General features: G+C 42.2%; 1 protein-coding gene across 4 annotated transcripts in view; it reads left to right on the plus strand.

The window, feature by feature from the left end:
- The window catches only part of PKHD1 (PKHD1 ciliary IPT domain containing fibrocystin/polyductin), a 401,585-nt gene that overhangs the window by 135,583 nt on the left and 250,663 nt on the right, over positions 1-15,339 (plus strand). For 3 of the 4 annotated variants that reach the window (XM_036317771.1, XM_036317772.1, XM_036317774.1), the window contains exon 37: positions 5,373-5,585. The exons of the other annotated variant lie outside the window; for it this stretch is intronic. In XM_036317771.1, the coding sequence (XP_036173664.1) occupies positions 5,373-5,585 (213 nt within the window). The remainder of the gene's footprint in view (positions 1-5,372; positions 5,586-15,339) is intronic. 4 annotated transcript variants of the gene reach the window in all.

Here is a 15,339-nt window from a genome sequence, read left to right on the forward strand (position 1 = left end):
CCTCATAGTCTTATTTTGAAGGTCATTTCAGACAACGTATCTAAAGATTTTGGCGCATGGTAGGTTCTTAATAAATGTTAGCTCCTTTGTTTTCCCTGTGGTCTTATTTGAATCATTGCCTGTGCATGTTGTATCTCTTTTGATCAAAATTCCAAGTTCACTACAGCAGAGGTGATGTCAGGAAAACATCGGTTTTGTGTTTCTATCAATGCCCAACACACACCTGACTGCATTCTTACAGATGTAGATGTCAGATGTCCCAGAGCTAGAGTGAATGCATGCATCTACTCTCCACTTCACCAATGAGAGAAGGGACCATCCTTAGGCCCTGAATAAGACAGTTTTGGGAACTGAGTAATCCTCTGAGGCCCAGTAATTTTATGGGGCTCCCTGAGGGTCATTCAGAGGCCAACAGTGGAGTCAGTACAGGAACCTCAATTCCATACCTTACCTCTACCACTTACTCATCAAGTTCAGTTCAGATTTTCTGACTATTTATGATGGAGGAGTCCTGCCATGCAAATCCTTGGTCTACCAGTTGAAGATAATTAGCTGGGACATTAATCAAATGTGGCTGTGAGTGAAAAAAGGTTTTAGTAAACATAAGAAAATGACCTGTGCCCACAGGTCACATTTTTTCCCTCTTGTTCACAGCAGGATTCATTATTATTACTGCATTTCTGATGATTATTCTTGTCATCAACATGACAATGAGAAGGAAAATTAAAGTAAAAATTCCAGTTGGTCCTTTGAAAGTCTGGGAATCAGGGTGGTACCACTGTAACATTAAGCCTACAGATCACCAAAGGATAGTTTCTTGCTTCGTGGATAGTTTACCTCAGAGTATGTAAGCTCTATGTTCCATATTTGAAAGGAAAAGTCAGGATTACCAGCAATGGGATGTTGGAAGGATGTGGTCTAGTGGTACTAGTGTGATGGAGCAGCTGTGGAAATAGAGCAGTCATGGCAATAGTGGGGGAAGTAAAGGTGCGTGTGATGATAGGAGTAGACACCACTGTATTATCTATTAGGATCTGAGCCAAGACTAGGGACCAACAATGGTCCCTTGAAAGCATCATTTCAAGAAATCTCACTGTAATTTTCTGAGGGAAGAACTCTACATTTTTCAGACAGAAAAACTGGATACCTACATGGGGTGTTTTGTTCTTAATTGTGAAAAGAAGGAACACTTTAAGAGGTTGAGTCTAAGCAAACATCCTGTGGCTGTTTTACATACGGAGTGTGGTATGGGCTTTGGGATTGAAGACTAGAAGGGCTGGTGAAAGGGGCTGAGGGAAGCTGAAGAGGAATGTTAGACAGAAAATTGGGGAAGAGAGGGCCTCTACAGTTGACTGTTGGGGCAAATGTCTATTGATCACTATCTGTGGACTAATGGGAGTAAACATTAGTGAGTAAGTGACTGAAGGCATTTTAGTCTTATTCTTCTCTCTCTCTCATTCCTCCAGTACATATCTGGGAAACAACAGCAATTTAACTCAGTAATTCGGCACTTTGGATTTAGGACTTTGGCAGAGGAAGAGTGTCTTCCCTTCACTGGCCCTCACCAGGACCTTCCTTGTTATAATAGAATCTGTATTTTGAGCAATTTCTGACACCGGGCCCTCTCCACATCCTTGCCTATCTTTAGCTCAGTAAGACAATGTATGGACTTATAAATTAAATGTAATAACATCCTTTCTGAGAAAATGGGAGTGTGTGTGTGTGTTTGTCCATAAAGGAATACATTCAGGTACAAACCAGATTTTCTAAAAAGACATAACCATTTATTGATTTACTCAACAATGATACATTAAGTGCTAATTACCGATTGGTCACTGTTCTAGACACTAAAGATATAGACGTGAACAAAGCAGATAAGTGCTCTCATGAAGCATGCATTCCTGTGGGGGGAGGGCAGACATTAAACATGCTAAATGTTCTGAAGAAAACTATATTTGGGTCAGAGGTAAGGGCATTCTATTTTACATAGACTGGAGAGGATGGCCGTAGTGATAAGTTAACCCTTGAGTAGAGACAAGGGGGAGTGAGGCACATGGGTATCTGCAGAAGAACATTCCAGGTGCAGGAAGAACATATGCACAAGCCTGACTTGTTTGAGAATCAACAAGCAGGTCAGTGTGTTTGCAACAGATGAATCACAAAGTAAGTTTTAAAAGATGATGATGCGGGGGTATCAGAGATGGGGTGGCAAATCAAAAGGGGCTTTTTGTAGCCCAATGTAAGGACTTTATTTATTCTGAGTGAGATAGAAAGTTATTATGGGGTTCAGAAAAGAAGATCCAGGTGTTCCCCATGTAAAGTCGCAACCCTGACCACTTTTAGAGGATAGAAGAGTCTAGTGCAGTGATTTTGCAGATCACTTACAAAGTGGGAGATAGATTTAATAGCTCATTCAGGTTAAAGTGTTTAATTATTAATTATTTTGACACTATTGAAAAAATTCTGCTTAAAATATAAAAATTTTAAATTCTTTTAAAGGGAAGTATTAAAATAATGAAAATATGTTTTAATATCCTAAGTGTTTATTTCCATGATATACAAATAATCCTAATATATAAAAACCCTGGGTCGTAACGACCGGTCATGACCAAGGCTTGACCAACTGGAAGTCAGTCCTGTAGCAACCCAGCACTGACTGCTGAGGGGGCTATGAATCAGGGCCAGAGAGAGGCCTGAAGAGAGAAGCAGAGACTGATCCATTGCCTCTGTGGCAGCTTTTGATTAGCACTTGCCTTTTTCTTTCTCTCCCAGTCTGGCCAGCAGCCATGCCTCCATTTCTCTCCAGGCCTCCACTGGGGCAGCTGATCAGCCATGCCTTTCTGATCAGGCCCCCTTGATAGGTCCAGAGACACTGACTGGCATAGGAACCGACCAATCAGAACAGAATCTGGGTGCTATGAGGAACGAATGGCTGCCTAGGAGGCAGAGCTTTTGACATTGATTGGCATAGGAACTGACCAATCAGAACCAAATGTGGGTGCTGTGAAGAACCAATGGCTGCCTAGGAAGTGGAGCTTTTGATGCTGACTGGCATAGGAACTGACCAATCAGAACCAAATGTGGGTGCTGTGAGGAGCCAATGGCTGCCTAGGAGGGAGAGCTTTTGATGCTGACTGGCATAGAAACTGACCAATCAGAACCAAATTGGCCAGCAGAGGAGGGCAGTTGTGGGAAAGATCAGGCCTGCAGGGGAGGGCAGTTGGGGGTGAGATCAGACCAGCAGGGGAGGGTCATTGGGGGCAAGATCAGGACAGCAGGGCAGGGCCGTTGGGGGCAAGATCAGGCCAGCAAGGGAAGGCCATTGGGGGTGAGAGCAGGCCAGCAGGGGAGGCAGTCGGGAACAACCAGGCCTGCAGGGTAGGTCGGTTAGGGGAGATCAGGCAGGCAGGCAGAGGCAGTTAAGGGTGATCAGGCAGGCAGGCAGAGGCAGTTAGGGGTGATCAGGCAGGCAGGCAGGTGAGCAGTTAGGAGCCAGTGGTCCCAGATTGTGAAAGGGATGTCCGACTGCCGGCAGTCAGACATCCTCCAAGGCGTCCCCAATTGGAGAGGGTGCAGGCTGGGCTGAGGGACCCCCCCCTTCTGTGCACGAATTTCGTTTTATTATAAAACTACAGGCATGGTGCATATATTTGTGCACCAGTTGGGGGCTGGGGAATCCCTCGGCCTGGCCTGTGGGATTGGGCAGAAACTGGCTCTCTGACATCCCCTGAGGGGTCCTGGATTACAAGAGGGTGCAGGCCAGGCTGAGGGACCCCATCGGTGCACAATCAGGGCTGGGGAGGGATGCGGGAGGTTGGCCAGCTGGGGAGGGACTGTAGGAGGGCTCCATGGCATGTCCGGCCTGTCTCGCGCAGTCTGATTGGCTGGGCCCTACCAGCAAGCTCATCTACCAGTCAGAGCATCTTCCCCCTGGTGGTCAGTGCACATCATAGTGAGTGGTTAAGTGGTCTTAGCATATCATTAGCATATTATGCTTTGATTGGTTGAATGGACAACTGAATGACCGGACACTTAGCATATTAGATTTTTATTATATAGGATAACATTCCTATTTTACAGAAAATTTTAATATTAGAGCAAAACAGTATCTGTATCAGTTAAGGTTATTTGATTGCAACTATCTTTTTAAAAGGCATAAATATTGTATGATTTCACTTATATGTGGAATCTAAAATGCAAAATAAACAAAAAAAATAAAAGTCATAGGAAATTCATAGGAAATTCAAACTCATAGGAAAGTGGAAAAGAATTAAGAAGAACAAAAACAAATAGATCAAGGAAGTTTATTGAGAAGGTATTGGGTAGTTTACAGAATTGATGGGAAGTGTGGAAAATCAGGTGTAGAAGTAATGGCATTCAGGGAGTTTTGGAGGGGCTTGGCAGATGGGGGGTTCAGAAGTAGGAACTCTTTTTGGGCTCATTATGTATCACCACTAGAATTACTGAGGTCTAAGCATTTCCAGTTATCTCTTCCCTTTGCTCCAGATTTCCTTTTGAAGTCTGGGTACATGACTCAGGCTAAGTAGGATAGGGCACCTTGACTGACAGTCCCACTCAACTCTTTTCTATAGAGCAGAGCAAATCCTTCAGGAAATTAGAGTCTATTATGAAAAGTACAGTGGTTGTTGGTCAGCTAAAATGTTTCACATGTCATGATGGTAACCCTAATTACACTTCCTTTTACCACAGTTCTTATAATTTTGACACATTTTCTTCTATTCCTATTTCCTGTTCACTTGTTACCCAGTTTTTTTTTTAAACTGATTTTTTTTTTAAATCCTTACCTGAGGATATTTTTTTCCATTGATTTTCAGAGCAAGTGGAAGGGAAGAGGGGAGGAGATAGATAGATAGATAGATAGATAGATAGAGAGAAACATCAATATGAGAGAGACACATCTCTCACATTGATTGGTTGCCTCCTGCACATGCCCTGATCTGGCCGTGGTTGGAGCCTACAACCCAGGCACATGCCCTGGATAAGGAATTGAACCCAGGAACCTTTGTTGTGTGGGCTGATGCTCTAACCACAGAGATACCCTGGCAGGGTTTTAACTGAATTTTTATCTGCTGCTTTTATCTGCTGCTAAATGGTAAAAATGATGACTTTCTCATGACCTATTTAAGCAGTCCTAAATTGCTGGACATTTAGGCTATTGTTATTAAAAATAATATAAATAAAGGAGCAATGAATAGTGATAACTAATCTAAACTGGCTTGGTAATACAGTGCTTCTGGGTCTGGGTGTTTGATACACTCAATTGTGCTTCTACAAGAGAATATAAACACAGAGGATTTCATCAAACATTGGAATTGTCAACAAGACTGAAAAGCTTCTTTGTTGGCCATTAGGAGGCAAGCTGATTTTCATGGATCAAGGAACCATTGAGCTCAGGGCGCACTCCATCCTTGTTTCTGATGGTGGAGAGCTCCGGATTGGATCTGAGGACAAGCCCTTCCAAGGCCAAGCTGAGATCACACTGTATGGGAGTTCCCACTCTACCCCCTTTTTTCCATATGGAGTCAAATTCCTGGCTGTGAGGAATGGAACTCTTTCCTTGCATGGTGAGTAGGACAGCTGACCAGAGGAAATGAGGTAGGGCTTTGTCTAGCCAATGTGGGGGCAATGGGGAAAATTATTAAACTACTTATAATCTTTGGTTATTAGTTGCTGAGGCGACAAAGTTAGAATGCGGGCACTACTTCCTTAAGTGAGAAATATTAACTGTCATGATTCCTGTGGCAGAGGACACTATCATTCTCCATTATTTGCTCCCCTTTCTGTAAGAGGATGATACACCTCTTCCCACGGTCATATGGCTTTCAGTGCCTTCCTGTGCATGGAGCACACTTCCCTGTCTCACTGAGCGTGGCCTTAGCCATGGACTTGCTTCAATCAATGGAATGTGAGTGGATATGATGTACTGCAAGGGCCAAGTAGAAGTTTTAAGAGCTGTTGCAATGCTTTGCCCTTTGTTCTCTGTTTGAGAATAGCCTGTCCTCAGCATTGGACTCTGAATAATGACAACTGGGGCACAGCTGCAGATGACCTGCTCTCATGTATGTGAGTGAGGAACAAACCTTGGTTGTCATAAGCCACTGAGATTTGTGTTTGTAATTGCAGCCCAATGTAGTGAAAACCAAGTGACACAATTACTTCACATACACTGATGGCTATACACACTGATGGCATCATGAACTAAATGGAGACAATTTCATTTTGTTATAGTTGTGGCTGAATCTCCTGTGAAGAGGGTTCAGTTAGCGTTCCTCTTGGATTTTTGGTTCAAATGTGTTGGGTATTTCTCAGAGAAAACGGGGATTAGGCTGCAATGTGTTTCTGCTCCTATTTTATTTGCCTTCTTTTTTTTTTAAGAAGGAAATTTCCTCTTTTTATTTTTATTTTTAAAAATTTATCTTTCTTATTGAAAGTTATACAGATGTACCCCTTTCTCCCCCATTGACCCCTTCTAAGCCCTCCACTGGCCAGGCTTATTTGCCTTCTGATCATTATTACCACTTTGAAACATGAACATTTTTATTTTCCTTGAGATTCAGGATATTGCTGACTGTGCCAGGAAAATTCTTAATATCAACTGGAAAATGTAAATATAAAATAACTAGTGGCCCGGTGCACAAAATTCGTGCACATTAAAAGGGAATTAATTAGAGGAAATATTTTAATATTGCTACTTGGCCTTTCTCTAGAATAGAAGTGTCAGAGATGAAAGAAAATTAGTAAAATGTATATGAAAATCTCCCTCTTGTCAGAATCTGGGGTGTGCCATGGGACCCAGAGTCAAGTCCCTGCCCACCTGCTTGCACCTAGAAATCATGCAAGACCCAGACCTGGCCGGCCCCACCCCAGTCAAGCACTGCAGGGCGGGGGGGCACATCCTCAGGTCCTCTGGCTTCAGCGCTGGAGCTGGGGCACAGCCTCAGGTCCCCTGTCAAGCCCCTCCAGGTGGGGGGAGCAGCCTCAGGTCCCCTAGCCTGGCGCCGAGGCGCAGGGCACGGCCTCAGGTCCCCCCGCCTGTCCTCAGGTCCCCCTGTCCTGGTGCGAGGGCATGAGGGCACAAGGGCATGACAACCATTTGCATATTAGCTCTTTATTATATAGGATGAGTTTTAATTATCTTTTAGTGGATACTTATATACTTTGGGTTACATAGCATGAGCCAAAGGCAGATGAAAAATATGATCTCCAGATAGTGGCCAGTCTCTAGGAATCATGATATTGTCTGCATTGGCATTCCTGGGCTGGCATAACCAAATAAAACCCCATTCTCTGTCACGGAATAATAATTCTAGACATGGGCATTTAGCTATGCTGAGGAGTCTGCCATTTTGTTCTGTCAAGCCCTGTCTATTACAGTGAGCCTCAATCATTGTCTCAAGGTTTCTTGGAGAGGAAGCAAAATCAATATTTTTTGTTAAGTATCCACTAAGTGTTGACGATGGATCAGCCAGAGTGCTAGGCACTGGGGATACATTTTATCAGGTTTGAAAAACCCATAACTACCTGGATAGACATTCAAAATAAGGAGGACTTTTTTCTCCTATCTTTATCAGCAAGCGCTTATATTAATCTTGTAACCCAGGATCCATGAGGGTCTTCTATCTATTCACACATCAGCCACAGTCTTCAAATGTTTGCTTTAGTCCAACAGCTACTTGGGAAACCCACCCAAAGTGTTGCTGTTTGCCACTGAGAAAACATAGCTGGAGAAGAAGAGGGCACATCACTGTTCCTACCAGCCCATAGACCAGCCGTGGGCAAACTACGGCCCGCAGGCCGGATCCGGCCCGTTTGAAATGAATAAAACTAAAAAAAAAAAAAAAGACTGTACCCTTTTATGTAATGATGTTTACTTTGAATTTATATTAGTTCACACAAACACTCCATCCATGCTTTTGTCCCGGCCCTCCGGTCCAGTTTAAGAACCCATTGTGGCCCTCGAGTCAAAAAGTTTGCCCACCCCTGCCATAGACCATCTGAAGGACCTTGAATCCTAATAGGGGTCCTCTGGTTTGAGAGCCACTGTCCTCTATGACGCATATGACAAAATCCTTGCTAGAAATGGAAATTCAAATGGAGAAGAGTGAAAACTCTCCTAATTCTTCACCCTGCCTTTTTTTTTTTTTCTTTTTTACCCCAACGCTTTTCATTTTCACATACTATTATGAAGGATCAGTGAAAGAGTTAATAAATACACTTTTCGTGCCTGGATTTTAAATGTACCCTGTGCTCCTAAGCTTTTATGTTTAAATAGATGTCAAGTTAAGGAAATCCCGAGTGTCATTTCTTGCAATCAATAGGGGGAAATTGAAGCAAAGTACATGCTTTTAATATGTTTTGAGATTCTGAAAGTTAAAAAAAATGTTGCTACTTGAACCTTGTGATGTTACAGGATATTAAGAGTGTAGACATCTCTTCACCTGCTCCCCTGTTTCTGTCTTCTCCCCTGCTCTTCCACCTTTCCCCAGAACCCCCAGCTCCCATCTTCCCTGTATTCCCAGGGTTAGGTTGTCATCAACAACTGTTCCCCCAAAGCCCCACCAAGATAGGAGTGATGGGAATCTCTCCCAAGACATAGAGCTTGCACACCGGACACAGGCAAAATCAAGCTGTTTTCCACTCTGACATGATGCTGCTGCATCTCACTCATTTGAAAGAAATGTGATGTGGGAAAGATCTTACCACTAGGAGAGGAACTCCCTCCACACAGTCTCAGTCAGAGAATCCAGTCACAGACAGAATTCATCAATCCTCTCCCTTCGCCTTCCTCCCTCACCACCTGAGGTCTCAAACAGATTTCCCCTCCGGCATGGCGGTACATCATAGTTAAAATCGTTACGTAATTTTGCTGGCCTTTTCCCAGGGCCAGAGGTGGGTCTGCTGACACTGGGGCTTTGGGGAGAAACTAATTTTCTTTGGTTGTCAAGTATGCAAAACAGGGAGCGACTTGATTCACAGCTTGGCACCCAGAAGGTCCCTAATGACCCAGGGTTCACTCAGCTTTCAGTGAAGAGGTTCACCAACTTTAGTGCCTAGAAGACTCTTCTCCAGGAGGTTTCCACAATGCAGGTTTCTGGGTCTCACCCCCAGAGCTTGGCTCCAATGGCCTGAGGGGGACCCAGGAATGTGCACTTCAATGGATCCCTCGGATGATTTGAGTGGAGTATCCCACTGACTGCACTTGGAAAAGTGCTGTTTTTAGTGGTTAATAGTTTTGGAATCATAAATTAGTGCAGGTCTGCAGCTTATCAGCTATGACCTTGGGCAAGTTAATTTCCCTAAAAGCAGGAAAACACAATCTTCACCCCCTAGACTTACTGCTTGTGAACTGCTCCGAAGCATCAGGTACTTGCTAACACTCAAGCAGTGTTAGCCACGGCTATTTTGATTATATTCTTTTTTTTTTTCTCCCACTGAGTATCCAATGTCAGTGATCTCATTTTCTTTTAGAGGGGCCAGGGAGGGACCTCTCTTTCAAAATTTGGCATGAGGCTAGTTCTGCCTAGAGATTTCTCTCCTTGTTAATTTCTGTCTACGTTTTTTCTAAGCAAGAGAAGGATTTTAGCTTTGGAGATCATGAGGCAGCCACATTCCCAGGCAGCTTCTGTTCTGTTCCCACACCTAGTGAAGAACACCTTTTGATTGTAATCTTTCCTGGTGCAGCTGTTTCCCAGCAGTGAATAACCACCATTCCCGGGCGTGGTTACAATAAAGGCTTCTTGGAAATCATTTTCATGCTCCTCAGTTTAGCCAGAAGCGGAGCACTGCTGAGCAAATGAAGCGTTTTGCAGGCGTTTTATTCCTAGCATGCAACAGTAAGAGGCCTGACTGATGGAGACCAATTTAACTCCAGCTCGGGTCCTAGAGAATCACACAGATGGGTCTGCGGGTCAGTCATACAGCTTTCCCCACCTTCTCCTTCCCATATCATTCTTCATTGCCACCCCTGTAACCTTTCCGCTCAGGCTGGTTTTTATCATCGATTAAAATTGCTAAGCAAACAGGCTTTGCTGTTCAGCTGTCACGAGGAAGGATGGACTTGAAAGCACATTTCATGTTTTTCTTTTAATGTAGAAAAATGCATTCATGTGCACGCACATGCACACACATACACCTACATGAACACTCAGCCACATGCAGCACTCTCTCTCTTTCTCTGGGTTTGGGAGCGGATTGGGGCAGGGCGTGTTCTGAATCTCTCATGGAGTTCAGTGGCTCAGGGAGTTCTGTCCACTACTCACTTGGATATTTAATATGACTAAAGGGTCTCAGGATCCCTCCAAGAGGGGCAGTCTGGGGTTTGGGTAGTTGTAGTCAATAAGGAAATTTCACTCTTGCCTTTTGCCTTCCTCACTCTGTCTGCCAATCCAGGTTCACCACCCTAAACCGAGTGCCAATCACATGTCACTTTTCAAGGGGTCGCTGTCAGCCTGGGCAACTTGAATTTTTGACAATGTAATTACGGCCCTTGCTTCCACAGTGGGAGTCTGAACAGCATGGCGGGGCTTTTATTGATTGTTCAGCAGGGAAATTTATCAATGTCTCTCACTTCATTTCTAGTTCCTCCCTGAGAAATTTGGCTGACAGTTTCTTAGGAGCAAAAGCAGTTTTATGGCCTTGAATGGAGCTCTGTCTTTGTCCTTTTTAAGAAATTTACAAGATACGGGCATTAAATATAAATAGAAGTTTCTGAGAAAAGCTAGTATGTGGGGGCATGATTGAGGGAAAGCACTAGAGCAATCATTACAAAGAGGAGAATTTGGTAGGAATAAATAAGACCAAAGTAGTCTAAAGAAATGTTTAAATATGGTTTATTTTTCTTTTAAAAGTACCTAGTATCTGTATTCAAATTCCATGCTTTTAAAATGATTGTACCTGGCACTGTTACTGTAGCTGCCAACTGGTTCTAGGCTGTCTTAAAGCACAGTATTGTGGGCATGGTGTACACAGGTGTGGAAGAGGGTGTTCCTAGTCAGTGGTTTCCATACTGTGCTCCCCCAAATCCAAAGGTTTCTGAGGGGAGCTTCAGATGTTTTGTGGGGGGTCAAGCAATCAAGGTTTAAATTGCTCAAGTAATCAATTTATTGCTTTTATCTCTATTCTATATTTGCAGTCAATGTAACATTTCATTAGAAGAAAATAGTTCCATTGCCAAAGTAGTGATTGAAAGCAACTCTACTAGCTCATCCTCTTTAACTGCCATTTGTAGACACTTTAGGGAGATCAGGGCCTCTCTCTGTGTGATCCCTTACTTCCCTAAGAGTGATGGAGCGTGAGGACATTCCTATCATCTGTTCTTTGATGTGAGATGAAAATTTTTAGAGCCCATTTTCATCTTACAACAGCTCCTCTATATTTGACAATATATTTTCAGATCTCTGCTCTTTACCACCTATCAAGCAATTTTAGTCCTATCTCTTTTACATCCAGAACATCTCCTCTTGCTCCTGTTCTTTACTCATTTCTTCTAGACCAGGGGTCTTCGTTCCTTTCTGTGTCTGCTTCCTTTGGGAAAAAATATAAATCATGGGTATGGCATGGCATTTTTACATGTGGCTTTACTGCTCTTAAATTATTTGGTTTTAAGGGATGGGAACCCAGTGCAAACAAACTTAGACAAAACCCAAAATTTATCACTTCTTGATCAAACTGCAGGATGGGCAAGAAGGCACCTGGACTTGGGCATGGCTGTCTCTAAGGGTCCAGATGCCATCAGGACTCCGTCTCTCACTTCTGGGACTCGCTACATGTATTGGCTTCACTGGCTCTGACTGCTTGAGGGTTTGTTCCATATGGCCACTGCATTTCCTGGTTTCATATAGACCAATGGTTCTCAACCTTCCTAATGCCACGACCCTTTAATACATAATAATTTTATGGTGACCCCCAACCATAAAATTATTTTCGTTGCTACTTCATAACTGTAATGTTGCTACTGTTATGAATCGTAATGTAAATATCTGATATGCAGGATGTATTTTCATTGTTACAAATTGAACATAATTAAAGCATAGTGATTAATTCACAAAAGTTATATGTAATTATATATGTGTTTTCCAATGGTCTTAGGTGATCCCTGTGAAAGGGTCGTTCGACCCCCAAAGGGGTCGCGACCCACAGGTTGAGATCCGCTGCTCTATGGTAAAGGCCAGGTCCCTTAGGCTGATGATTCACCTCCATCTTTGAGATTCCCTTTTAATCCCCTCTCTGTCACTTATATAGCCTGAGGTGGGGGTCTTTCTGTCCAGGGATGGTTCAAATGGCAGAGTTAGATTAGCCTTCTTTTAATAAGCCCCAAGGAAATGAGTAAATGTCTCCTCCCTAACTGTTCCAGGCTCACATACAAAGAGGAGTGCTTACAATTTCTTTGCTCCCTGCTTGGGTCTTCTTGGTTGGTTTTGGGGAAGAAGTTCTGCTCAATAATTTGCTGCATATGTGAACATTGTGTCAAAAGAGAGAGCAACTGTTGATTTTATTGTTTGTGTTGTTTTGTGTATATGTTTTGTTGTGTTTTGTTTTATTTTATCTTGATTCAGGGGTGGCAAGGGAGTAAGATCAAATTAAGGGGAAGAATGGAGGAAGAAGGATTGGGAAAATTTAAAATCTATTCATTGCTTTCTATAATCTTCAATTGAAATAATCTTCATTATAGTTTTGGGTTTCTGTCCAGCTTGTACTAGTATGTTGTTGCAGATCAAGTAGTCAAGTTAGCACTAGTGAGCATGGTTCTAGTGTACTTGGAACCCTCAGAATGGTAGGATGGCCAACGACTGGACTTATGGTTCTCAATTCAGAGAAGGTGAGAATCAGTCTTTAACTGCATGTCCCCCAAGCATAACCAACACTATCAACAAAAAGTAAGGTGGAAATTTTCTCCATTCTAATAATGCTTAAAAATGTCCTAAGTGCTACTATTCTATGCACAATGGCCGAAACATAGCAGGTAAAAACTTTTTAAAGTGAGATAATTTAGAATTTGCAATGGCTCAATCTGGAGGATTGACCTTGGTACAATCTATAAGAAAGTGTTCCTTAACTGAAGAGTCTCAACCACACTTTAATGTTTAAATGTGTGGAAGTGAACATGCTATTTTTAAGGCCTTTAGGATTTTTGGTGTTTACATGTAAATGTATCCTGCTAATTAGAAATGAGTTCTAGCTATTCAACACTCCAAGTACAGCAGGAACTCCACTTAGAAATACATTGTAAGATACTTTAAGTTACTATATATACCTGAAAGTGTTGGCATTTGTCAGGTAGGTATCTTTTGGTTGCAAGTGACAGAAAACCCAATTCGAACAAAAATTAGGTCATTTATTACCTCATACAACTGCAAAAACTTGAGGCACAATTGATTGCAGGTGCTCTGATGAAGTCATTAGAACTTGTTCTTCTTCAGTTCTTCGTTCTGCTTTCCCCTGACTTGGCTTAATTTTTGACCAAGCTCTTTCCTTATGGAGGCAGAAATGGGTCCCTGCAGGTCCAGGTGAAAGGGTGACCTTTTTCCAATAGCTATTTGACTTGAGCAAATTTCAGTATCCCTTCCATTAACATTTCATATCCCTCTTTTGTTGTATTCCCTTTACTTTTAACAATAACATATTACATAAGCTTATTTATCATAGTTATTGTACATATTCTAGTGTCTCCTCCAGTAGAATGCATATATCACAAAGGCACAGAGATATTCCCATTTTTCATTTACAAAATCTCCATTTCCTGCAACAATGCCTGCCTAAACTCATAGTAGGCTTTTAAGAAATATTTGTTGTGTGCATAACTAAATGAAAAGCTTGAATAAAAGCCTCAGAATTAACTTTGGCCCTGTTTGGGTAATAAAGCACATCACTGAAACTGCTACTGTGACCAGGGAAGTGGCTCATGCGGGAGTTCCTTCGTACTCAGCTCTTTGTACCTTTTGGGTCTTGGATGGGTTTCATGAGGCCCACCCACCCTAGGAAGGGCAATCTACTTTACTCAGTCTGTGGATTCAAATGTTAATCTCATCCAGAAATGCCTTCACAGGCAACCCAGAATAATGTTTGGCCAATGTTTGGCACCCCATAGCATAGTGAAGTTGACACATAAAAATAACCATCATAGTCACTGTAGTGGATTCCGTTTTCTATAACTGACTCTATCATACCTTGGACACCTAATCCATGAAGATATCAAATCTCTTGTCTTGACACAAAACTTCCCAAGGAGGAATAACTAGCTTCAAGGTTCCTCACTTCCTCTCAATATTTCTATAGTTCACTTTCCTGCTAGGACTAAGAATCTTGGCTCACAGTCTGCATTTTCTCCAGATGAGTTTGACCTTGCTCAGTCATGGAGCATTCACTTACTCATCTTCCTCTGGCTGGGTGTTAGAGAAAGTAGGCTGCTTGGGTCCAAATATCTAGCTGGTTGACCTTGAAAAAGTTATCTCCTTAGTGTTTCAGTCTTCATATTTATAAAATGGAGCTGATTCTTAAACACTTCTTATGGAGTTGTTACATGGTTTAAATAAAATAAAACATGTGAAGCACTTAGCACAATGCCAGGCATGGAATAACTACTCAATAAATGTTAGGTTTTGTCATGTTGCTTTTCTATGTTTACCATTTTGATTTAATGAAGCTGCTTTATTATTATTCTAAAGGTGGTATGGGGTGTATTATTTTCCAGTATATCTGTCAGCCAGAAACCTGGTTGTCAGTTTTGATATCCTCTATTGTTTCCTGTATTGTGTCCGTCACCAAGTCTTGATTTAATTCTTAGATGACTCATAAGCCCATTTACTTTTCTCCACCTCCATTACTGTCACCTTAGTGAATGACACCACCAACTTCTGTCTGACGGTTGTTTAAGCTTTCTATTTATCTTTTAGAGTTGCCATTTTGGTTCCTCTCCAATTCATTCTTTACCCTGTAGCCAAGGTGACCTTTGAAAAACACAGATCTGTTCATATCATGCCACTGCTCAAAACTTTTCAGTGGCTTCTGATGGTTCCTAGGATAAAGTTGAAAATTTCTAACATGATTATAATGTCCTGTCTGAAGTCTCTGCCCCTACTGCCTGCCTTGTTATCCAGCCTGTTCCACTGAGATGCCCCAGGTCTCAGTAAACTTCTTTTAGTGTATTAATTGGTTAATATAGGCTAGATTTTACAGGTTTTTTTTTTACACTTTTAAGTACCAAAAGAAATTCAACTTTTTAAAGTGAGTGGATGGCTACATAGGCAAGAGCTTGTGATTTTTCCTTCAAAGAGAATTCTTCCTTATGTATCATCAAAGCAATGCTATTAATAGTATTGC

The sequence above is a fragment of the Myotis myotis genome, unplaced genomic scaffold, assembly GCF_014108235.1.
Source record: "Myotis myotis isolate mMyoMyo1 unplaced genomic scaffold, mMyoMyo1.p scaffold_m19_p_7, whole genome shotgun sequence".
Taxonomy (NCBI): Eukaryota; Metazoa; Chordata; class Mammalia; order Chiroptera; family Vespertilionidae; genus Myotis; species Myotis myotis.